General features: G+C 43.1%; 1 protein-coding gene across 10 annotated transcripts in view; it reads right to left on the bottom strand.

Moving 5' to 3' along the window:
* ANKRD44 (ankyrin repeat domain 44) overlaps nt 1-26,868 on the bottom strand; it is a 143,945-nt gene that overhangs the window by 60,542 nt on the left and 56,535 nt on the right. For all 10 annotated transcript variants that reach the window (XR_005829277.1, XM_040603381.1, XM_040603383.1 and 7 more), the window contains exons 2-4: nt 19,054-19,137; nt 9,514-9,592; nt 2,604-2,674 (exon numbers count right to left, since the gene is read on the bottom strand). Coding sequence is in view for 9 of the 10 variants with exons in the window: in XM_040603381.1 (XP_040459315.1) it covers nt 2,604-2,674; nt 9,514-9,592; nt 19,054-19,137 (234 nt within the window). In the remaining variant the exon portion in view is untranslated. The remainder of the gene's footprint in view (nt 1-2,603; nt 2,675-9,513; nt 9,593-19,053; nt 19,138-26,868) is intronic.

Raw genomic sequence — 26,868 nt, forward strand, 5'->3', positions numbered from 1 at the left:
CACAGCTGGTAATTGGGAGAGCCCTAGTCCTACATAGTACCTTATTATTTTTCCATAAACTGGAAAGTTTTCTGGCAAGCTCAGCCAAAATTTTATTAGTGAATAAGAAACACATACCGTGTGTTTAAATAGCACTGCTGTACCTTGAATGGCCCAGGAGGGTGCCCGCAGCAACGCTACACCCATTACTAAGATTTTAGTTCTCTGCCCTCAACCGATCCCAGCCGTTTCATTTTCCACAGCCATCTCACAACGTATCCTCTAACAGATTTGTCCTTAGTGACACCGCATCTCGTACAGCACCAATAATGATATCTCACTATTGATGTCTCAACAGGATTTTGATTTTCAATGAAAGGGCTACTATTTTTAAAGTCATTTAAAAGTAATTCACTGGAGACCTATCCAGCTGGGACATAAAGTCAGCAGGAACCAACCCTTAATGAAAGAAAGAAAAAGCTACAGAAGAATTTTCAGAAGTAAATACTGAGGACTGAAAAGAGAAAGCTAAAAATATTTACTTTTTAAAAAAACACTTACACATTTTTGTTTACATCTCCAAATCTGCTGCTCTATCAGATTTGGGATCAAAATGTTAGAGTCCTTATGGGGAAGTTTTAATTTTATTCCCTTTGAGAGCATGAGCTATCCCTTTTTTATTAACGTAATTTCTACATGTGCATGCAGTCGGCAGCTGTGGTGTAAGCCTCTCTCTGCCTTCGGTGTCTCTAGTTATCCCAAGTCAGCACAGTGAAATCTCTTTACTTTTTCAAACTGGCTACGGCTGAAAGCTGATGCATCCCCTAACAATCCTGCACAGACACACCTAAGGGTTGTTGATTTGTAAACAAACATTTAAAGCCTTAAAGCTCACTTGAAAAGCATTGAGACTTAAGTAAAAACTTGTTCATGCTTTTAATCAACCTATAAAAGGGTGTAAGGAGACAGCTTCTGAATCCTGTGAAAGCTTCATAGCAAAAGATTGATAATAAAACTTAAAACTTGTAGGTGGTCATTCTAAAAGCAACTGTGCTCACAGGAACTTCAAAAACCACTCCGAGTCCTACTGGTCAGCTTCTGGACCATAAATTCTTCTTACCGTCAATGGGAACTAGGAACTCCCCTGCTGCTATCCACTTCTACCGTTATCAGTTTTGTCCTATTATACTGAAGCTGCACACTTGTTAGCTTGTGTAATAAAAGCAGCACTGAAAGAGCCTCAGAACGCTGAATCTTGTTCCAAAAATATTACCAGAAGTAGCAATTATCACATAAATAACAAAGAAAAATACCGGGAGAAGAGAGAGATGTGTGTTCATAAAGCCTACAGCAGCCCATGAAAAGGCACCAAAGGCTGGCGCCTTCCCCTGCTGCCTCACCGCCGCACCGGGGGCTCGCTTGCCCCGCGGTACCACAACTGCTGCACGAGGGAAAACAGTTTCTCATTGTGCAATTGGCCTTCGGCTGACAAAGAGTTAAAGACATACATTTTCTGTTAGGATTGTCACTGACAATAAAAATCATGTACTCTGGCACATCCAGAAAAAGAAACCAAGCACACTGCAATTCCTGCATCGGAAAGATTGTGGCTGTTTTTTAAGGTTTAAGCCTGACCTTTGTTTTCCAACATGGCTTTTTGTATTTTGCCTCATTACAGCATTCATACTCTATCAGATATTCCTTTCAGAGGGTTTCAGCGGATGCCAGCAGCTGGGAAGCTCAGCCAGCAGCCAAACAATGCCCGAGTTCAGAAGCGAGCCCAGGATTCCTGCCTCCAGGCTTGGCAAGCACTTGGACTTTGACGGAGGTGATTCAAGTCCATCAATCTCTGGAAGACAGCCACCCTCTGTCTCTTTTACAACCCCTCCCCTCGTCCCCAGCAGCCAATTCGGTCTGCAGTTGGGCTCACTGTTAACTAAGTATTAGGAGGATAAAAGTATGCAGGGAGGTCCAAAATGGAGAGCAAAAAATGATGGTGCAGTTGAAAACAGTCATGCCTGAGCTGCATTCCTGACAGTTACTGCTGCTCCTTCTTGAGATAGCAACGGAAGAAGTACCACACGATGCCAGAAGATTTCTACTTGTCAAGAAGAAGAAATACGGGCTAACCCTCCTTTATGCATGAATCAAATGCATTAACAAAAAACCTAATGGCTGCCTTGACATGCAATTAACCAAAACAAACTGTGTGGTAATACATGCTGGATCACATACATATATCCACTCCCTTCTGGGACATGCACAGTGTGCATACATCCATATGGATTTATTCCTCTTTACTTCACCACCTGAAGATGATGTGGCCACTGTAGACCCATGTGGACTCTAACCCACTTCAGTCCTGGTCGCCCACTCCACTCCAGCTGACGGTTGCTCAACAGGACTTGCTATGGTGATGTCAAGCATTCCACAAGGCGAAAATCAACCACATCAATGCCCAAAGGCAGCTATAACTAACTCGTAAACACTGGCCTCCAGCTGCAGCGCTGAAGGCCCGGCACACCAAAAATGCTTTCCCTGTTTGCATCACTGCTCTCAGTGGTCTGCTTTCTCCCCCAGCATGTCGTTCACGTGCAAAAGCAGGGTAATCAAATCTTACTCACTTCACTTCTTGAAGCAACCGCTCGATGGAGAGGAGTCAGCCACATATTGTCCTTGGCATTAACACGAGCACCTGCAAGTAAACAGCAGAGGTTACATCCATGCCCTGGGTGCCACACCAAAAGCTTTGCCCAGCTGTTCCCTGAGAGCTGAGCCGTGTGTGGTACTCCGGGTGCTAACCATGACTCTCCTGGCAGCCTGTTCACCTTGAAATGCATTTCCAGATCCCAGATAGACAGGAGCTAAACCATCATTGGGAAAGGAAGGAACTGGACAGGTCAGACTGTTATCAGGATTAGCTTCGTTTACAGCAAGATTTGTTGCAGAGGATTACATATGTATGTATGTATGTACACGTAAACCTATGTATAGGCATTTTTTTAGATCAGCTGATACAGTACAGGGGAAAAAAGCAACCCTTTGCTCACAGCACTGCTGCTGTCTGCAGACATAATGAAGGGAATCAGCCTGAACAAGCCATCTCTTGTTCCCAGCTTCATCAGGCAGACCACTGGAAGATGTAACTGCTTCTCTGCTTTGCAAATCTTGCCGGGATCAAGAAAACAGGACCAGGAAATGCTCAGGTTGAGGAGGAAACTGGGCACCGACTACCTTAGCTTCTGTGGGTGTTGTTCAGCAAACATCAGAAGAGGGATGAAGGAGACAATCTGTTCACTGCTAATGTGCACTCCGATAAAGACAGCTGCACAAGAGGATGGGTTTGGAGTGGCTCGCCAGAAAAAAAGGGTAATGGAAGAATATTTAACAACTATAGCAGTTCTGGCTGACTGCAGACAAAAAAAAAAAAAAAAAAAAAAAGGATTCCTGTATTTGTGTGATAAACCAGTGGAAAGGACTAGAGCAACTAGGACTAGAGCAACTAGTTTTATAAAGGGCTTAACCTGAAAATGTGCCTCTCAGGTCTGTAGGTAGCAGTACTAGTCTGAGAAGATCAGCATATGCAGGAAAAAATTTAGAGGAGCACAAGCATCATGCACATCGCCTGGATGAGCCTCTGAACTTCTTGAACAAAGAGATTCTTAAGCTTCATTTTGCATCATAACTTAAATATACAAAAGCCTGTGATTAATAGATCACACTCTCTGAATCAGAAGTACTTTCCAAGAGCCTTTTCTCAGGATCATCACGGTGCTTGCCTCTGAATCACAGTGGTTACTGGGAATTGTGCTAGATAATCAGAGAAGAAACAAGTTATTTCATATTTCCACAAGGTGGATATTATTTTTTGGCTGCAAGAAAAAGAAATGCACTTTTTTAACTATTGCAACAATTAGAGGCAATCCTCCCAACTCACCTCAGAACCTGGTACCTGGTGTGCAACCTGCCCTCTGGAAAAAAACCCTTTAGAAAAGAAAATAGTTTCAAAGAGTTTTCTAATGAATCTGTCTAAGCAAGGAAGCTGTTAGCCTCTTTTGTCTTCACCGAGAAGGCCATAAATTATGGTTGACAGGCATTAGTATCCTGCTCTTTGCCTACCTGCCCGAGGCTCTGGAGACACTCTGGAAGGCAACAACCCCCTGAACTGTCCCGAGGCACCTTCCCTTACACTGATCTGGCCTAGCAGGGGTCTTGGGGACACAAATTGCCCAGACGAATTCCTAATTATTGCCACCAGATACCTCTTTTGGGGTTTCAAAATTTATTTTGTATTTGCCTTGGGGTTTTGCCTGATGTTCTTACCTAAGGTTTCTTTTGGTTTATTTCTACCCATTCACTAACTCCTACAAGCAGATGGTTGCAAATCAGAAAGGCTTATGTGTGGAGTAGCAAAGCGTGACAAACATACCATTCCTCGGTATTCAACAACTCCAGTAGCACTGGTGAATATGAAGATGGTTAGAAAACCTAGGGAAGTGTTTCTGTCAGTAGCTATTCATGCCTCTCACTGATCCACTTACCCTTTGAGAAACTGAAATAGTTGCCAAGAAAACAGCTAAAGAAAATAATAAAAGCAAAACAATACCAGCATAAATAAAGTAACACACAGCATGCTGTCAGCCTTTTCTTCCTCAGCCGCTTTGCACATCCCTTTACCTATTTGTGCTTTGGGGCTCTTTACGTGACAAAGTGGAATTGCTCTTACATATCTAATTCAGTGCATCAGCTGAATACGTTTGTGATTTCCGATTTTAAAGAGCTGCACAATTCATCTGTTGCCTGTTACAGGAGCTGCTGTTGTCCATTTACTGAGGTGCACATTTTCTGAAGAGACATGTCAAAATGTTTCCCTCTGAGCTGCCCATTTCTTTCACCAAAATTCAGCTTTTAAGTTCCCAGCAGTTTCTTGCAAGCAATAGTTAATGACAACGAAAAAACTTAACCAGCACTGATGCACTTCCTCAGGGACATAAAATATCTGCCATTTCAAAGGAGATCAAGCAGAGGCACCCAGCGAGCAACGCCCACGTTTTCAAAGGTGTTCTCTATGCTTCACAGACCGGAATGTCCACCCTGTGACAGCCTGGGGCATAGCACTTTGAAAGCACTGGCTAACACAGAAATCCAACTCCAAAGACTAAGTGCCCTACAATATGCTAAGGCACTTAAAACGAACTGTGTCCAAAAATCAGAAGCTTAAATTTTCAAGTCCATCTACAATGTTTTCCCAAAGTCACCCAGAAATTCAGTGCCCCTCTCTTCACTCTGGACCAAGTACCTTAACCATGTTTCGATGCACTTCCTACAATACTCCGTGAATTAATCTGTGTATTTACAAGGACAGAGAGGCCTGATAACACACTCAACATGGTGTATGTGGTGTCCTTCGTATCCTTGGAAAGATGAGCTGCTTTAAACAGTTCCCCTTAACATCCTTTCAGGTAGCCACAGCACCCACTCACCCCAAAAAACATCCACTTAACCTCCTCCTCTCTCCAGAGAAAAGCCGTTTCTCAGCCCCATCCCCTGCACTCTGCCCTCGGGAGGGCTTGTACCCATGGGCCTGAAGGCTTGGCTGTTGGATTTGCTCTGTGAGGCTGAATTAGACAACATAATATATAACATTACAGATAAAATCAACCGAGAGGAAACTTTCTGTAATCCACTTTTCTTTAATATGTCTGTTTTGTAATCTTTGCCATCTTTCACTCCCAAATTTTTCTGCCAAAAGAGGAAATAAATCTGTTCTTTTGAGATCTGAAATAAACAACCCGATGCCGACTTTCAGGAATAAAGTTAACATGTCTTTATCCAACCAAAGTACAATTTTCCATCCAGCCACATCTGCCAAATCCACAGGTCCTCAATAAATCTAGATTCTGCAGTCTAAACCTCTGAAATTAGGGATGGTCAATGGAGGAAGGAAATTCTAGTCTTTAACCTATTAATAATATTATTAACGTGCACCTTTCCGACTTCTGTTACGTGACACAGCAACAGACACACAAAAATGTAAGGAATAACACCACCCCCCCCAACCTGACAAATAATACAAAGCAAAGACCAGCACAAATAAAATGTAACAGAGCGGCACCACCCGGCAGATGGAACTGGGGCCCACAACGCGGCAGCCCCACAGCATCGCGCTGGAGGTGAGCACGGAAACCCAAGAGCCGCACGCCAGGAACAGGAGGTCGGGCAGGATCTCCCTGAACCCAAGTCCCAGTCACTTGCCCAGGAGGGAGATGGCCTGGGGATCCCCCAGGTGGGGTCACTCAGGAAGGAGAGAGGGGACAGCCCTGGGACACCCTCCAGACTTTCACCCGAGGGGAATGCCCAAAAGCCCCAAGGAGAGGAGTGTGGAAGCGCGGGGACAGGCAGGGAGCAGGCTGCCTCGCCAGCCCACCTAGCCCTTAGCCCGCCCCACGAGGAAGCGCTGGTTACACAGCACCTTCCCCTGCTGCCTACACAACCGCGACGGGCCAGAACGCGCTGCCCACGGGACAGTCTCCCCTCCAAACCTGCGCGGCAGAGCTCACCAGGAACCCTCCCAAACCACGGTGGGGTCTGTCCTCCTCCTCAGGCGCTGCGCAGTTTATGAAGGACAGACGTCAATACTGCATGCACGCCCCCAGCACATAAAACTTCTCGCCGGGAAGCTCGGAGCCATCTGAAATAGCGAGGCGTGGTGATAACTGCCCAGATCGCAAGCTCCGTGGTGGAGAACAAGGCGTAAGGGACTGAGCTCACACGTTATGCCCTCGAGCACCAGCTCAGAGCCCAGGATGGGAAGAGGCACCGGCACAAATGAGAAAGGAGCTTGTATTTGCCCAGACAGTTCATCTTGCACATCCATCATGCGTCACCACACAGAGCTTCGTTTACGTGAGATGGCTGGTTACCCTGGTCCTTCTTGACAGAAAGGAGGAGAAAGAGAAGGGCTCAAAGCTCCCTGCTTTCACGCAGCCTGGAAAAACAAAACCACATAGCCCATTTCCCCAGTCTGAACCGTATGATTACAGATCAGACCTTCGAGCTGGTGTAAATCTACCTAGCTCTGACATTTAATGGGCCGGGGTGATTCATACCAGTTGAGGGATCTGGCACTCTCTCTCCTATATCCATTCCAAACAGACTGCATTTCAGTGGCTACCTAGAAAGCCATTTCTGGTCTGTCTCCAACCACCTGGGCAGAAGTTTTATTCATTAGACACTACATTTATTTGTGCTGCCATCAGTTCGTGGGCCACAAATCTCAGAATGTGCATATTTCATTTAATTTCTCTCCTGAGCCCTGTACAAAATGCAATGGGTTGCTACTCTCCCTAGCTTCTGCTCATGCTGGGAATATTATTTTTTGATGCCAACAGCAAACATTTTGTGCTTTCTCTCTGTGAGAACACCCTTTCATTTTAAATCAGACAACAAAGTTTTTCTGCTTATGTAACTAAATGTTACAATCAGATTAATCTTTTATGATACGCTTTCACTAAGACAGTTTAGTGAATGAAGCGGTGAAGCAGAGGGAAGGTGCTGCAGTTGCCTTTGGAGCCTAGTTCACAGAGAGATCATAGTAACAAAGAAGTGTTTATAATAACCCGTAAATCTGCTCCTCAAAACCTCACAAACTTCCAAACCTGCTCTTGGATACAAGTACTCATGCTCACCATAAGCGATGATACTTCAGAGATTAAAGGACAACGAATAGGTAGAGTATGCAACACCAGATTAATTGTGCCTTATGCTGAGCTGGTTGGGAAAGCTCCACACAGTTCCTGCAGACTGAGCCCCAGCACAGTCCCACTGACACGAAGTCCGATTTTTAAAAGTCCATATTCGAAGTTTTTCACGCTCATTTGGATATATAGAAAAGGATGAGGATGTATCACCGGCATTTCATGCTGTGACCAGACAAACGCTACAGCCCGTGGATGACACTTTGGCAGTGAGGTGCTGGAACTAAGTGTCCCAGGAGAACACTAGAACGTCTCCTTCCCTCATTAGCAACGCAACCGAAAACAAGAACGTTCACCAGGACATTTTTAGATGTCATTGGGATTCAGGGGAGGAATGGACAGAACGGCTTCACCTTTCTGTTTATGGGATATTGCCTGTGCTGTTACTTGTAAAACTTCTAAAAACCGACATTGCTCCTGCAATCTTCTCACGGCACAGTGGAACAACAGTATGTGACAAATGACATGCACTGCAAGAATACGTGCACAGATTAAGTATATTAACTCTCACCTCCCAGTGAAGAAAATTATGTTTACATTTAGCATAATGAAAACTCATCCAAGCATAACCTGTCAGCAGAGGAATGTTCATTTAAATCGTTCTGCTGGCATCAGGGTTAGAGCAGAAAGATCTGATGTACATGTATGTCCAACTAGTCACCCTCATTAAACAATTAAACAACTGAAAAATCCCCCCAAAATACAGTGAGGAAACGCATTAGCTACAGCGAACTGAATTCTCACTTTCTGCCTTCTCCAGGTGTGGTTAGGCTGGTAATCTGAAGAAATATGTTTGTGCGGTCTGCGTGTGCCTGTCAGCAGCCTGATCGAATCGTGAAACTGGCTGGTGCTCTAAGCAGGGGGCTGGATCAGGTAACTCTAGAAACGCCTCCCAGCCGAAATTATTCTAGGATTCAAGGCTGAAAATCAGAAGGTGCCTTGCAGTCATAGGACTGATAGTTCTGAAATAACTTTCTAAAAAAAACATGCAACTCATTTAAAGAACTCTAATAATCTGTGAAACCAATCATATAGCAAGGCTGCTTGCACGGGGCTACATGTTTGTACCATAATGTTCCTTTCAATCCCACATTCTTAAATCCCCATAAGCTTTACCCTTACAGTTCTCTAGTTTAGAAAAGCACCGCCTTTGAAATCTGGAAGCACATCCAGCAGCTTGCCATGAATCATGTGTACTTCTTGAGAGATGTCTGCTTTATGCTTTGTTCTGACATATTTCAATTGTGGTTTCTGTCACTACAACAGTCTGCAAACATTTTTTGATTTTTTTTTTGTTTACATACATCCTACTGCACAGTTTCTATTCTCCAAATCAACTTCCTGACTCTTAGAATCATGTTTCTAATGTAAACACCACTTACAATTCATCCAAACTAATTCATAACTTTTTTGCTATTATTCCGTAATAATTTTTGCTTAACAGGAATTCCTGCCTCGTACTCCAGGACGTGAGCCCACATTTCAAATACGCATTTCAGCAAGTTTCTGAATCCACAAATATTGTCAGTTTGAACGCTTCAGAAGTTTTTAAAAACTACTTCATTTATTAATTCCAGTCAGTCACAGTGCATGTTTTATAATTGTATCACCAAATTTAAATACATTTCCTAAGTTTGCAACAACTGCAACCAGCTCCATGAAACTCAGAAATCATAGCACCGCCCAAAGCTCACTCATATATGCTTTGCTGGGTATTCCTTGTAGCTTTAAAATTACCTAATTTAGCAGTTAATAACAGGGAGGGACACTGCCTTACCAGACAAAATGAGAAGCTCGATGATGTCTGCATCCCCCAGGAATGACGCAACATGAAGAGGAGTTCGTTTCTCAGCATCCTACAAAACCACAGAATGTCCAGTTATAAAACATGGTCAGTAACTGCAAGCATCACTGTTACTAAAAGAGCAACAAATTTCTATATAGTGTTTGTTTTTCTAGGTGTATTTCTGCTTATAATTAGATCTCAACCAGTGAAACAACAAAATTCAAGGTCTAAACAACACACTTCCTCCCAGCAAACCTCAACTTTTCTATCACTTGGTTCTACCAGACTTTGCAGAGACATGGTCCATACCCTGATACCCTGTTTTCAGGTAGATCAAATCAAATCAAATCTAAAATGAGGAAAGACATCACCCTTGGGCCTCTTTTGGAAACTTTTTCCACTCTAAGCACTGCAGCAACATCATTCAAATGCTTCTGGACATCAGACTTAGTAATGCAGTTTGGATCAACAACGTAACACTCAGAAGGGTCTCTGGGGAATGGTTTGGGACCACACACAAGGTCTAGATGCAATCCTCTTAGCCTACAAAGGTTCTTGTAGAGCATTTAGCCTGGTTGTCCACGGCAGCCCAAAATGGGCTTGTACACCCTGAATGACCTTTAAACACAAATAAAAGCAATACTACCAGTCGGTTTTGTGTCCTTAAACTTAGAAGAACGGCTAAAAATCATATACACAACTTCTGAAATCCATCTAATTTTATTTGATTTCTGTAATTTTCAGCCCTAGGGAGTCACATTGTCAAGATTTATTTTTTTTCTGACTTCAAGGGGTGTAAATATAGTGTTTACAGAACCTCCTTTCCTTTACTACTTTATTCAGATGATTCCAGAGCATAGGCTTTTAAAAGAAATTGCTAAACACTGCAATACGGACAACAAAAATCACAAGAACTGCTAATAGTGCTAATCATGCTATTTGACCCCTGTTGCCAGTCCTAAACATATTTCAGTTTCTTAACCAATAATACAAAAGAAATTCTAAAAGACTTACCAATGAAACTTACCAAATTACAACCTACCAACATTAAATGCCGTAAGCTGGTAACAGGTTCAACAGTTCCTGCAAATACCAACACAGAAACCCTACTGGTATTTACACTCTCTTCCCGAAACACATCCCTGAGCCTGTCAAGTAAAATACCACTTTTAATATGCCTGGGAGGTCATCAGCTGCAAGCTATTTTGGACTATCTTCAAAGTATCCTTTAAATGTGGACAAACCAGTGCAGCGGAACCGTTTGTCATGTCAACGCTGAAAACTTGTTTTCCAGCACTGGGAGGCACAGCACCACTGATCACCAGAATAAGTTACATTTAACTTTTATATTTGTGTGTTTTTTCAAACATACATGATGTCTGTAGTCCTCAGACGCTGCTGCAGTGGGTTTTGATCTTCCATACTGGGCACGCACACAAAACGCTCCAGAGGCAGATCCTGTTGACACCCTGGTTGTCACAGGTCAGAGGGAAAGATATCTTAGAGAACTTCACCTCCTCACGTGGTAGGCAAATGACAACAGTATTAAGCGGTGTCCATCCAGCAGTGTCCGCTCAGGAACCATAACCACAAGCCAGACTCTCTCCTGTGCTCAGTTCCTAAGACATAATCCACCATGGAGTAGCCTTCACAGGCCACATGAGACCTTCTGGGAGTATTGCTTCACATTACCTATCCTAAGGCTATCCACGGCAAAAGATACGCTAAGAGTGATCGAACATCTGTACAAAAGTAGAATCAGATTTAATAATTTTTTAGCTTGCTCATTGTGATGCATGAATCTCTCTTTAGCACAACACAGTATTTATAATAGCTATGGTACCTGTCAGTGATAGATTTTGTGGCAGCTTCTTGCAACACAGCCAAGTTTGGCAACAGACCAGAGCAGTTGGAAAGTGCACGCGACAAGACAAGACCAAGCAATGTTCTCCATCAGGGAACCAAGGCTATTCAGCGCTTTCCCAATTATAAGCAGCATTTTATACTAAACTGTAAATCTAGTGGAAATTTGATAATTGAGGGAGGAAAGGACATGAAACAGAAAAAGTAGAATTTTTATCCTTCTGTAACAGGAATAACTCTGTAAGTATTCTCAGCTTTCACTTTTTAAAATCAATGCAACATCCTATCAAATTAAGTGAGAATCAAGTCTCCAGAAAAAGATGGGTTTAGTGCCAAAACAGAATATAAGCTTTATTTCTCCAAGAGGAAAAAAACCCTAAAATTTCTCCTATTTTATGATTAGTTCACCCTCAGAGAACCAGCAGATGACAACACAGGACGTGCGGCACAGAAAGTCAAACACACCGAGACACCCTACGGGCAACGTCCTCAGCAGTCTGGGGAGAAGCCCCCGCACTCGCCTGCAGCCGAGGGTGTACGTGAGCGACGCAGCCGCCAGACACCCTCGGGTTCCTGGCTGCGCCCTGCACACGGCTGATGGGACCAGAGGGACCAGGGCATCTGCCCCTCCAGCCTCACGCCCCGCGCCCCCCCGGCGCTGTGCCCCCTCCAGCGAGGCCGAAGCAGCTCCCTGGCTGTGCCCCTGGCCCGGGCACCGACACCCGCCCAGCTACGGCTGACCCTGCGGCATGATGGCAGTAAAAGGAGTGTAAATATATATAAGTATAAATAAGTCAGTCAGTAACGATATAAAGACTGAAAGCTACCAGCGGGGAGAGAGGAGTAATGAGTATTTGTCATTGCAACAAAGGTCTGGCAGCACCCCAAACCTGAACATGCATTATCAAGGCAAGGAAAGGGAGGGGGGGGGAGCAGGGCAGGGAATGATACCAGGATTACAAACAGCATCAAGACAAATAATCAGACCTGCTTCAAGTGCAGCTCTCAGAGGAACAAAATGTCAGTAAGAGACAGTAGATAAGCTAAACAATGCCACTAGAAAATCACGCTGAGATGAGATAAACACCCCCTCCCCCAGAGCTGTATTTGTGACATACTAGCTCACAGAAGAGATGCTGCTGCACGTTAACGTTACCTTACACACTGTCTTCAAAAAAGTACCGATGAAGGAAATGAAGAATTTAACAAACAGGCAACCGAGTATATTCAAGAACAATATAGAACAATACAGAACAATACAGAACAATACAGAACAATACAGAACAATACAGAACAAACAGCAAGGACACTCAACACATGCTTAAACTGTTCAAGTGATCACAGTGACACTGGTAAGGCCCGTCACAAGTCTAAAGTTAGGGTAGTCCTTACGTGCCTCACTGGGTCAGAGCCTTAGAGCACATGTAGGTGTACACGAAGTAGAATGCGAAGTACATGAAGCAGAACAGTGGCTGGGATGAATCATATCAACATATGTAAAATATTCAGGCATATTGAGAACAAGGTCAACAGCTTCTCAACACAGCCAACATCTGAAAGGAGATGAGGGAGTTGAACTTTTACATCAACTGCAGCTGTTCAGATCAGATGTTTGGGACAGTTATTTTAAAACTATCATTTTAATATAATTATAAATTATAATTATATATTATATAGATAATTATAATATAGATATTAAAATGTAAATGCAGCTGCTACAGAAATAAAAGTCTGTATCCTCTTTCTGTCACCAGACTGCCTGAGCAGCCAACAGGAATAGTTCAGCACAGAAGGAGTTAATGCACCACAGAAACAGAGTTCCTGGTTTCATTGGTAAGGAGCGTTTGGATTCCCAACCACCTTCAAGCTGCCAGGGATCTGCCTAGTGGCAAAATAAACTACAGTATATTAAAGGCACATGGGAATGGCTGCAACTTCCATTGATACAAGTCTAACCGAAACAGTAACAGAAACAAACCTCCTGCCCGTCCACTCCACTTACTGTCGTTACATCTGAGGACACCGTATTTGAATAGCACGAAGTAGCTGGCACCATCAAAAACCCCAAATATTCAGATACAACTTGACTTTAGGAAAATTAAATATTGGGAACCAGTTAGGAACTACAGAAGAGGCTAAAAGCAAATGCACAGCAGCTTCTTGGGCTGTTTACAACTGTTCAGAGCCAAAAGCTGATGCTGCACAAAGAAGATCTCTGCTGCTTCAGGATTTCCTCCTCCTCACAGATTCTTTTATTAAACCCTCTAATACACAAAAATCGAAATACCTAACTGTGAGCAACAGCAGGGAAGCCAAAGTCAAGCTGTGTAACTTATGCCTGGTGCTCTTTTGCACAGAAATTCCCATCTGAAAACACAGATCCTGGTTCCAGCACCTCTCATCTCCGCAGTCTTCAGTTCAGCCTCAGAAACAAAAACTTTTCTGGACTGTTTTTAATTGCCAAGTGCCCATGACATGGAAAAGACAAATACTTGGATCTTCTGGAGACACAAAAAATTATCTTCTCCCCCACCCCCGCATCTAACACTTTCCTTCCATGAGGCTGACAGTAGCTTTTATGCTAGAAAAAAGTAACTTTTAAAATTAATTACTAATGCTAAATCGAGACTGTAGAAACTGTTATCCTAATTAATGGAAATATTTTAATGTTTACAGCAGGAAGTTTCCAATGTAAGGCTTAAAAGATAGTATTAAATAACTCCTCTGTTTTTATAAATGCAATATTGATTTTTTGGGGAGGAGGGGTGATGGCATAACAGGGGTCCTCAAACCTTTAACCAGGGTGCTGGCGCGGATGCAGCGGCAGGCAGTCATCTGCGGCTGCTTGGTTTCCCCCCACGACCCCGGGCGGGGGGGCCGGGGGGGTTCTGTAAATACCGGGGGCTGGATTGAGGACCCTGGGGGGCCGTATCCAGCCCGCAGGCCGTAGTTTGAGGACCCCTGGCACAGAAGCATACATCACTCGTGCGTAGATGGGAAAAGCAGATTTAGAAAATTCAAGTATTTCAGGCTGATGTTGCTGCCTTTGAAGAAAATAAAGCAGCTACAGCCAAACCCTGCCATGAGTTTTTAATGGCCTATACATCCTTAACTGTCTCAAACATTTTGAGCACACCAATAAAATGAATTACCAGCACAGATACATATAATTTAGCATGCACCAGTATACTAGCATGCTGTATAAAGCAACTTGGAATATTTCAGGCTCTCAAGTAAACTCAAACAGAATCTTCTTCACAGTTCACACATTTTCTTCATAATATATATAAAATCGTATTTATTTTCTAAAAGAAAAAATATTTTAGTCTAAATAAGTGTCATACCGGTTACCTTGCAGACATCAATGCAATTTAATATTGTTTTCTTACATAACTGGGAATTGTTCATAATTTCAGTCTGCAGAAAAAAAAAAAATATTCTCCATCACTTCCCACTTAAATTAACGGCATACCAAATAGCACTACTAGAGGCTAGATACACACTGAAAACACAGCTGCTACCCAGCACCAAACTGTCACACTGTGTTCAAGGCAGAAGCCCCCCAAAGTTCCTTTACTAAATCCTCTGGAAGACTTTCCAGCACAGCAGAACTACATCTAGAAGAGAAGCATTTACTTCCAGGAGAGCTTTATTCTCCTGCAAGACCCCACAGCGCCAAGAAGACGCTCATCATTCCTGGGGTGAGAGGAGAGACAAGGGTCTGGTTCCCAACATTACTGAAATACCACATCACAGCCTCTCTTAGTCCCAAGTCCAACATGTCACTCCAAACCGAACGACAAGCTGTTCTTCACATCGGCTATCCCAGGCATGCAAAGCCTTCCAGACTCACAATCCTAAATGTGTGCACACTTGTACCCCCTCAAAATGCATGCTCAGCAATACTACAGAAATGGGTATAACATATGTGTGTGTGTGTCTGTGAAGACCTGGATGAAGCCTGAATACTTCAGACAAACAGTCCTGCAAATCTGTGCCTTATCAAGCAGGCTAATGAGAAAAAAACCACATAATAAACAGTATGCACCCATGTCTCTCCATGAGGACCTTCTTCTTGCTCTCCTTATCCTGGAATAAAGCACGTTCTACATACATGGCCCGCACGCAAGGCCTTGCGCCTGCCTTTCCTCCACAGAGCTGCTCTGCAGCTGGGAACAGGCAGGCGACGGCTCCGCGGGGCTGGAGCCCACCTCCCACCTGCCCCGCCGGCAGCGCTGCAGCCCACCCCGCTCTGCCAGCTTCGCAGCTCTGCTCTTTGTTAAAGCAAGCCGAATTCAGCTAAACCATCACCTTCTCCTAACCTGTCTCGTTTGGGCAAAAGTGGGTGGGGGAGCGTTTGCACAAGCTCTGCATGCCCATGAGCGGTGAGAAGAAGGAGCTGTTCCAGCTGGCAGAGCATCAAGGCAAGAGGCTACAAGAGCCGAGCCCGGAAGGCTGAACCAGCAGTCCTGCCCCAACAGCAGGCACAGAAGCAACTAAGTTTTAGGAAAGCAGATGCTGCCTTCAACAGTCTCTCTGGTGGGGTGAGGGGGTGATATTAATTACTTTCCCAAAATTATGAATGCAATAGAATAGAATGCAATTCTGGGGACATCAAAGTTGTGCATATATTTTACTTTTTAGGGCTCTATCCAAGAGAAAACGCAGGATTAGGGGATAAAGAGTGAAAACAGAGGCGGGAAAAAATGTCTGGTTTGGCTTGCAAACGTCACATTAGTTATGCAGAAGAACACTGGAAGGGTTTTTTGCCTTTTTTATTTGGCTTTGAATATTTTGAAGGGAAACTAAACTGAAAGACTGAGCTGAGCATGGAAATTTTACAGGAAGGATTTTTGTTTGGTAGAAAATCATGACATTGCACATAAGAACTGGACTCCACAGACACAGGGTGCTGCACAGCTGCATGTATTACAGATCCCAGCTAACCAAGGGTTATCACTGGGTCCAGAATAATCCTTAGATTCTGGGGGTCATCCCTCACGCTCTTCCCAAAGCAAAAATAACACACAAAAAATTCCCCACCTACACATATATAGTGCAACCACCCTGGCATTTCTAGATGCACTGAACAGCAAACGTAGAGGATGTCTACCTGAAGCTAGTCTGGTCGTCTGGATGGTCCAACCCAATATCCCAAATGCCCCAGGAAAACAGGCTGCTGCACATCGCCCACAGGCATACCACATTTCCCACAGAAACAGCGTGTATTCAGTACTCAGTGGCAGGGAATTGCTCATGGCCAGCCAAGTATAACACTGTCCATGCTCCCAGAGTGCAAAAGTAGCATCCTGGTCCCCCAAAGCAAAGAGGTCAAAGCGACAATTACAGTGGCAGAATGAACTAAAAGCACATTGCTAAGCCAGACAGTTACAGCTTTCACTTTTGCAACAAAGCATTTCACTTTGTTGCAAAACAGAATGCACAATTACAGCAGCATCCAGAACCCAGCCATTTCCATCAACACACACTTCCCAGCTTGGAGAGACACTAATTATTTTACCAGACAAAAAAAGAAAGTATCTTTCTAAACTGCTGATTTGCTCTAAACTCTTTCCTCTGAGATTAAATTTTCTCTTAGGAAGCATGCGTATACATCCCTAATTTTGCAGTTTCTCCAAATGCTTTTTTTTCCTCTGCCTTCCAAATACCTCTCTTGCTGAAGATTTTGAAAAACGGTATTTAAAACTTCAGAAATCCCCAAAGCTTGCTGCAAAAACACAGTTTTATTTTATCTCCCTGTCCTACCTATATTTGAACTATTTCAATATTAACACAGCTAACCAAAACGATCAACAAAGGACAAATTGCTGCCAAACAGTGTCAGAGTTTCCTCTCACGTGAGCAACCAAGCACTAGAGAAACACTAACATGGAAGTAATTAAAAACACCCTTAAAATAGAAACATAAGCACATGGTGCAAACTGCCAGCTCACAGCACAAGGGGAGAAAACGCTATCTTTTGATCTTTCTTTAGTGACATTTTAAGGATTTGACACTTGTCTGAGATCACTATCCAGAACACAATCTTCAGAATTCGTGTTGACTGTTATTTTTTCTTTAGTGACATTTTAAGGATTTGACACTTGTCTGAGATCACTATCCAGAACACAATCTTCAGAATTCGTGTTGACTGTTATTTTTCTAATTATGCCAAAGAACGGCTTTGGTTTTTGCTCATGACAAAACAGCTGTTCAGCCAAAGCATTCTTGGATGGACTTTTAGCATCTTAAAACAGGTTTCTGGGCAAGACCGTTCAAATTCAATGACTTTTTCTGTTAAGTACCATGGTACTCACCTACAAAATAGATATTCTTCATTTAATATCACACCTGACAGTTGAAAGCATCTCCCTAGCAACCACCGCTACCACACTTGCAGCCAGGGGATACAAAAACATCTGAGCAGCCTGCAATAACCTTGTACAGGAAATGCGATTTTGAAAACCAGCATGAAATACAGCAGAAATTTTAGGACCATCATGTTCATCTATGTTGCTTTTTTTTGTTTGGTTTCGTCGCTTTTGGGTTTTTAATTTGGCTTTTGAAGACCTTTAATAAGGAGGTAACTCAAGGGAGATGATGCTTTAAGGAACTACCTTTAGGAATTTATTTCAAGCAAACAACCACGTACTGATAATCACAGCAAAAGCCTAATGTCAAGGTCTTTGACCAGATTCCCCATTTAAAACAGCAGCAAGTCTTTCCTTCCATTTGAAAGCAAACAGAGTGGAGCCCCAGTTAACCAGATCTGCAGGATCACTTCTTCCGTTCCTTTCTGCAGCTCTGAACCAGAGGGCTGGACCCCACTGCCTGCAAAAGCTGCAGCGCCAAGACTACGCCAGACAAACTGCTGGAGTTAGCTAAGAATAAACTGATGGCTTTATGTCAGAGAAAGACACGAAGGAAGGTTGATTTAAAAGTCCAGGAAACACCTGGAAATCATCATGCTGCCTCTGCTTTATATTCTCACTACTTTCAGAGGCCACAGATTGCAGTCAGGACTGGCAAGGTTCATTTCTAAACAGTACAAATTGAAGTTAAAATCAAAGAGGGGAAAAAAACCCCCAACTTCTGCAAAAAGACCAAGTTCAAATGGAGATATTTTTTTCTCACTGCCAAAACACTTAACTACTACTTGTTTACAGCTGCTTACCATTGTTCTGGCTAGAATAAGCCAATCTGCAGAACAGTAATTCCTCTGTGGGCAAATTGTGGCCAAGATACTGCCTTCCTTACTCCCGCTGCTGAGACCTATAGTGAAGCTTTATTTCAAGTGGAGTCAAATGCTGAGTAACAGCTCCTGATCTGCAAAGACTCTTCATAAAAGGAAACTCTACAGAGAGTAAAAATATGTGGCTTTCAGCTGTTTTCATTCATTTTCTCAGTAAGAGAGGAAATAACGTCCCTGACTGACCTGCAGATTTGGAATAATTACCATACACTTAGAAAATTTAAAGTCACCTGCTGGCGATAATTATATTTCAGACAACTAATTAGGATTCCGCCAAAGTCCCAAATCTCTAACTTCCAAATAATTTCCATTCTGTTATATGTTAATTACTACAGATGTGATTAATACTGCCATTGCAACAGTTCATAAGCATGGTGCTGAAGTATCACAGGCACATAGCGTGCCAAGTCACATACCAAGGCGTTGACATCCTCAGTTTTGTAGATCAACATCCGTATCTCTTCTGGATCACCACTGAAAATTGCTTGGACCAGCGGTGGCTGAAAAAATAGAACAGAAGAAGCAGCATTACAGGTTTGTTTGTCTTCTGTTTAAAAGGAGAGCATATTATTCCCACTAACATTTATAAAGCTGCCCACAGACACTGCATGACTCCCGTAACAAATCACCAAGAGTATCTCATCATTAAGAACGATCAGTTTGAGGATAAACGGGAATCGTGAGTATGTTTGTACGTATAATGAGGGTGCGTGCACAAACAGCGACCCCCATTAGAGTGGCAACTTTTGTCAACAACACGCAATTAGCCCAGATGTTCTCCTTGGCATGTAAGGGGAAAACTAATTACATCAGATACTGCTGTATGCTTGCTGTTGGCACAGATTAATGGTCATGCAATACATATTTAGAAACAGAACATTATGCAGATAATGAATTTCTGGGCAATTACTAAACATCTTGTATCTTTTTACTGAATAAATATGCAACAAGCACAGTTAATTTTAACCACCCAAGAAGCAAAATAATTACCTTATTGTTTCAAGTCTGTTATTATGCTATTATGAATTGGAATGCATAAATAAATAAGCAGGCATACGGGGGAAACAATATGCCATGCTCATTCCTCTGGCAGCGCTGGCGTCACTGCCCGGCAGCGGGAGGGAGCGCTGCATATGCTCAGCTGCTCCGTTACATGTCCAGAGCTGAATATTCCAGTCCTTCCGCCTAGGTTTGCCCTGGACCCCTAGCAGCAAGTTTCCCAGTTACTAATCAAGCTGGCAGAAGACGCTCTGCTGAACTAAAATAACACAAACCTTGCTGCTGGAGGCTCAGAGAAAGAAGGGGACAAACCACCAAGACACCTACCCCCCTGAAGCTCATAGCTGTAACAGGCAGTGGCCCCGCGTCCCCCGCCACCCCTCCTGAAGGCAGGGGGTGCCACCCCGAGCTCACAGCCCCCCTCCAAGGTGCCTTGTGGTCCTACCCGCAAAAAAGAGCTGTGGTGTCATGCAATCACCGGAATCTAAAAGAACCCTGCAAAATGGAAGCGTGCGTGGCTACTTAAGCACATAAACCTGCAACAATTCTTAAGACTGCAGGATTTAACTGTCTTGTAAACGGGTTATCTCAAAATTCACACATAAGCTGAAATAACAGAGAAAATATCATTTTTCCCAATCTTTTCACTGCAAAATTCATCATACTCAAATGTGGAAAATACATTTGTAAGTTGATGGTGTCTATTTTAAGATATATTAATTCCTTATGTCCTTGAGAAAAATTCACACAGGAATTTCATCCTTGCCACTCCTCCAATGGAAAAAGGACTAAAGCAGCTTCTTTTACCACACCTGTCTGCAGTCTTATGTATTGTACTGCATGTTTGAAAAAGAACAAAAAAAATTTGCATTTCACTGGACCTCTTTAGCATGCTTCCTTCCCAGCCCATGTTCGAACAGCCACAGACTATTCCCCACCAGACCTCAGTCTGTTCCCTTCTGCCTCATCTGCCAAACTCAAACAAATCAGAATTTAGCTAAGAATGAGATAGTCCAATTTCTGCATTTTTCTCTACCAAAAGAAATCATTTCAAGCAATTCTTTAATCTTATGCCCACCAGCACGCTAATAAAAATTAGTATTTCCTAGAGGTAGCACAAACCAAACATTAACAGCTACGAAGAACCAGCAAATATTTATGAAATTAGAATGCTCACACCAAAATATTTCTGTGTCATGTATGTTTCTCGTAACATTTAAATATCAAAAGAAACAGGAAAGCAAAGAACTCCTCCATTTCAAACTGAATGGCAACACAACCCAGTGGCCAAGCAACAAATACCCCCAGGGGCTCGGATTAGTCTCTGAACCCACTTGCAGGGACACCCAGCAAAAAGTATCAGCCGGGCTTTGATGACATGTGAGCCAAGACTGCAGACAGAGGCACCACCACCAAGAGGAAAACTCAACAAACTTCAGATCTATTGGATTTTTTTAAAAAAGTTTAAATACTGATACAGGTGTTGGTTTTCTTTTAATAGGGAGAGAGTACCGCGCATCGTTATATTAAAAAAAGGGTAAAGTCTACAGTAAGACAGTTTGACCCTTCTTCCCTCTCCCAGAAATCTGAATCAGACCCCCCGGTTTTACAGGAAATACTTGACCTTTGTAATTAGCATCAGCTACTTAACACACAAGGCAGATTGAGAATAACACTGTGTTCTTTAGACCTGTAACGTGTATAAGATTCTCATCTCAGTTTTTGTCCATCAGACCAGTCATATCTACATGCAGTCCCTCATATCAACTCAGCGTTTGCTGTGCCTCTAAAACAGGTTGTAAGTCTCACACTGCTGATGCCTACCACTTTGCTGGCAGGAGACAGCTGCCACATACCCATTTGAAAAGGCCTTAGTCCTGCAGCCCTTTTTCCCAGGAAATTTATTTTTTATAAATTAATTACAGTAGAATCTACCACTGCTAATCATGACAGCAAGAGACAGAGATAACAGAGAATGATCAGAGCCTGGGAACTGGAAAGCACAGATCAAACCAGTACAGGCCAGTAACCATCTCGAGTCACTGCTCTGCAGCCTTCTCCAACTGGCCATTTTTGTGATTCACTATTTCATGATTTTACTTTGTCTTCCAAGGTATCAGTTCTGAAGTGAGAAACACATTACTGTTAAGGAATTTTTATTACATATTAAGACATGCTTCTGCGTCAGATGCAGAGTCTTGTATAATGACCTGTTTAGGAAAAATATGTCAGAAGCATGTTGCAGTGCTGCTGCTGCAATTTGAGGTCAAAGCTGAGAATGTACATCTGCATCCACCAGCACGATGGGGAAAGTATTGCTCCATTCAGCAGCTGACAGTGATGAAATGGAGCTTGTGCCATTAGGTACGTGTTGATGATGGATGTCCAATGACCTAACAGATTACTTTCTTGTTCTTCAGTGATAACCATGTTCATGCATGAATGACTTCAACTTCAAATAATTTTTTTTTTACTTTTTTTTTTTCCCCACATTCCTGAAAGACAGATAATGACACTTCCTAATTATCATAAAAGGATACAGTATACTTCTGGAAATAACTTCTAAAACCTGTGACATCATCATTAACAGGTCATTTCATTAATAGAAATATTTTGCTTTAAAATTCTTCAAATTCAGAAGTTGTTAAACACTCAGAATGAACAAAAGAACAAAACAAAAAGAAAGCACAGAGCAGGTTATGTATAACTATTATTAGAATTAAGCAAGGGTGCAGGCTTTGGAATGATGAACAACTGTTTCATCAACTCAGCTCTCCAGAGTTTCCAAATTCTTAAAGAGTATTTCAGTTGGGAGTGTTCACATTTTTTTCCTGAAACATACACCAGCAGCTAACAAAAACCTTTCCATGTTGCTTCTTCTACAGTTATTATTATAAGTATGAAACTCATCAACAAGTTTAATAATATTAAAACACTCTTTCCTTCGTGCTGTAACGAGCATTACAGTAAAAATAAAATTTTATTCGCAGACACCTTCCAATGTTGGAGCACATCCCTACCTTTACTGCATACAGGGCAATCACAAGCCGGACCTCATTCCACCAGGTAAATGAGCTTGGTGGACTGAAGGTACAATGACTATTTCAGCAACAGAGAGCTTAAACCCAGGTGGAAGAATGCCCACACCAGCAGAGAAAAAATGGCATTGAGAAATTCTCCTCCATAGATCTGACAGAGGAAAGGCAAGACTGTTATCGAGCGGCACTGGCAGGTCTTCGAACCCCTGATGATGATGATGATGAGATGCAGCATTTAAGTAAACTGTCTCAAGCATCATCTTAATTACTATGTCTGAAGCGGGTGCTGAAGCTCCTAGCAAACCAGCAAGTATTTTTGTTGAGTAACTGTGACATATTTAAAATACTTTGTCTTGATTTTAGGTAACCTGACTCACTAACAAGGACTTAGTTAAGCCATCTGACAGCAGCCAGAGGCAGACAGGGAAAGGATCATCAGTTCCCATGCTGATTTGATATACTATGCTATCATTTGGTCTTGTGAGTGAAAAGAAGTTATATATCGATCCTTCAGTTGTTCTAATTGCATTACATCAACTTGCTGGACTAAACACTTGGATATGTCCATGTACTCATTTCTCTTTAACTAAAAGACACACAACGATTTCAAAGTGGTATTGATTTTGTCAGTGTTTTGCCAAACACCTCTTTTTTTCTGCAGGTACTCCCATTAATCAGGATTAGAAGGCTGTCTGCAACGCCACATCATGTACATCTACTTCCTTGCACTGGTCACAGCACAGCCTACTCCTGTTACTAATCTTAATTTAGGACGTTCTCCCTCCGAGTGTACACATGAGTATCTGAAATGCTGTTTTAACTCAGAAGTCTGCATGAGTGAACAGTCATTAACTGGATTTCTCTTAATTCTTAAGAGTGCATTTCCCTGGTGTTTGGTATTTATACAGTTCCATGTACAGAAATTATTCAACACTAAGCATTTTTAACAGGCCTTTCAGTCTGTTTCACTTGCAACAGGTGTAAACCTTTTACTGTGTTTTAGGAATTAATTGCTGGGTAAATAAAAAAAAGAATTCTACTCTCAAGTTGTTATTATTTCAAAGATTGTGTTTCTGTTGGAATTTCTATATACTGGTTTATGACAGCAAAGTACTTTCACAGAGCTGGTATTTGGAGAAGAATGTCCTTGGATGGTTGCTAAGGGGTGTTTCAGAGCAATTACAGATTTCTACTGAGCAATTCCTAAGGAATACTTGTCCAAGCTACTGAAAGGCCAGTGGAGAAAATCAAATCTGTAAATAGGGCGTACTGGTCCTCTGGAAGCACTACAGCAAACTGACAGCATAGTTAAGTGAGCAAATGTACCTACCTAGTACTGACCAGACCAATAAATACCCTGTACACTGAGGTATTTCAGATACAGCAGGAAAAAAAGCTTTACATTTAATTTAATTCTATCTCCTTATGTCATTCCATTTTTTTGCAGATTAGCCCAAATATTCATAAGGGTTGCGCATAATCCACTGCAGAAAGGACAGCATGTATGTCTACACGTTGCTACTTAATTTGTTCCACTGTGTTGCCACACTCAAGGACCACCAAACTTGCATGACACACAGAGGTATTCAACAACACACAGATCAGTGCTCCCGAAAGGAAGAAAAACTCTGGGCAGATGGCACTTACGAACTTTGAGAGATCTTTGTGTTGTCTTTAAGCTACTGTTTAAATAACACAAAATAACTGTGCTCTGACATTTTCCCCACACCGATGACTTTATAACTTGCTGCTACAGTGTGCTCTAAGTTGCTTAGAGGGATGTACTGGGCATTTAAGTTTCACTGCGAGAAGTGTTAATTTTTTCTGCAATGGCTCCCCACTGCTCCTCACATCATTTGTAACAGCCACTTTCTATTTAGCTTCTCCAAAACCTCAGGCTCATGCATCCTTCAGTTCATAAAAAGGACTTTAGTACTGATGGTGCAGGGCACACAGGGAACATACTCCAGAAGCAGTGGAGAATCGATCACTGCTTGCTTCATTTGCTGTTACGCTCTTCTGAGAGTAGGAAAAAATGTATATATAAAGTGTAACTAGAGCGTATGTTTAACTTCAAGAGCATCTTTGTACCTAAACTTTTTAAAGAAAGAGGAGCTGGAGGGGGAACGTCTGCCTTTGCCTGGACAACCCAGCCTCTCCTGAGCCTGCCCACAGCCTTGGTGGCCCAGGGCCTGTCCCTCTGATCTGTCCATGCAAATGGTGAATGGCACCTTCATCAACACGCCAAGAAAAGCTCAGCAACCAATTGTGAAAATACCCCAGCGCACACCTACCCAGGGCTACCAGTATGGTCTAACCCTACGGGAGGGGTACTGACCGGCACCGACATCACCGGGCAAGGATGTCTACAAAGGCATTCAGTGTGCTACAGACAATGCTGGGTTTGTATTCAGTGCTTTGTCTCCTCCCCCAGAGATTAGTTAAACACTCAGTAACGTGTAAGTGGTTCTGGATTTTAAGTAATTGTTCACATATGTCTGAACAATTCATGTTACGCTAACATGGTTGTAGGTAGCTCCCACTTAGGCATGCGCTCAGCATTTCCTATAGTGGCTTCACAAATGAATATTTCCAGAAATACTTGGTGCAGAAATAGTTGGATTATAGTGATTCTAACACGATCATCAGCTACTGCCACTGCCGGTGACATTAATAAAACCTGAGTTTAACCACTGGTATACGTCGCTAGCTGGACGGTGATGAACCACAAGCTGCCCCAACAGCTACTGACACAGAGCAGCTCCAGCCCCACTCTGCTGGAGAGCCGGGGGCTTGTGCCGACCGCGAAGCCCCCGCGCAGCGTGGCCCGGGGGCACCCGTGCCCTGGGAGCACTCCCACCCCTCCAGCCAAATTCAGCCCAGTGCCTGGTATTCACCACTGATCGTCTTTAGAGGCTGGACATTCAGCCTCGCAAAACACCCTTCCGCAACCTGAGGGTGGAAAAATCAAATCCCCAGCTTCAGGCGAACAAGCGTATTTTCCAAAACTACAGGTTCTGCTTCATCGCAGCTACTGTACATCATGAGGAGAAGGGGAAAAAAGTCTAATCGCTGACAACGGATTGAAGCAGTAGCAATGAAGGTGCCTGAAACAAGATCGTCCAGCGAGAAGCTGAGAAACACTTTCCCTCCCAGCTCTCGCTTTGAACATTGCCAGTGCTTGTGTTTGGGAAAGGCCAACCTGAACCGCTCTGCCCTGGGAAGGGAATAGGGCCGTCACAACACAACCTGCACCACCTGCTCTGACACGATCTCCCCTCCGTATCAGTTAGGCCTTTGCCATGGCAAACCGGGCTTGGGGCTGGAACCCAGGCTGGGCTCCCATGGGCTCCCAGCTCTCTGCTCCCAGTCAGCAGGACCCCCGCCGCTTGCATTTACACCCCACCCGCAGAACTCCGTATCTCCAGCCAGGTAAAGACGACGACAGATCTGATTCCACAATTAAACATCATCACAATCATTTAGTAAGTGATGTGCAAACCAGAATATACTTCAGTTTACTTTTCCATAAGCACAACGCTTGCGAAGTAATGGGAATAAACCTGCTTCACACCCCTGCCCCCTGCCAGCCCCTACACCCTCCCGTTCTGGTCCCCTCTGTGCCCAGCGCTCTCCCCTCCCTCCACTCATCTTCTCCAAGAGATTTAAACTTTTGCCTCTCTCCTTGCTGCCCCCTTTCCACGCTGCTGGAGCAGGGGACCTGCAGTTCTTAGGTGATGTACACTTGAACACCTTTAATTGCAAATACATGCTATCCAATACACACTTGCATTTCAAGCAAGTGCGTAAGAAAGAAAACCGTAAGCAAAAGGAAAACTATCTGGGGGAAAAGTATTACAGCACGTTAAGACAGCTGAAACTTTAACGCAACATTTATTTAGTCAAGCATTCATGATACTTAAAAAGGAAAATAGTCAGGGCTGACTCTGCTTGTGCAATGCCAGTTCAAGCCCAGCATTTCTGTTCGCACCATTTCTGATAGGCCATTCTGGACAGTACAAAACAAGACTCTCGGCAGATCTATTTCTGGCTGTTAGCTTGGCTCCAGATTTTGGCTGCCTCCCATTTTTCATTATGAAGCCTATCAACTGCCCTAAGAATTGCTTATGTTTCCAGGTGAAGCGAAGGTTACATCCTGCCGTTCCTGGAATCCTGAAATTCCTCTATACACCA

Source organism: Falco naumanni, chromosome 8 (assembly GCF_017639655.2).
Source record: "Falco naumanni isolate bFalNau1 chromosome 8, bFalNau1.pat, whole genome shotgun sequence".
In the NCBI taxonomy this organism is placed as follows: domain Eukaryota; kingdom Metazoa; phylum Chordata; class Aves; order Falconiformes; family Falconidae; genus Falco; species Falco naumanni.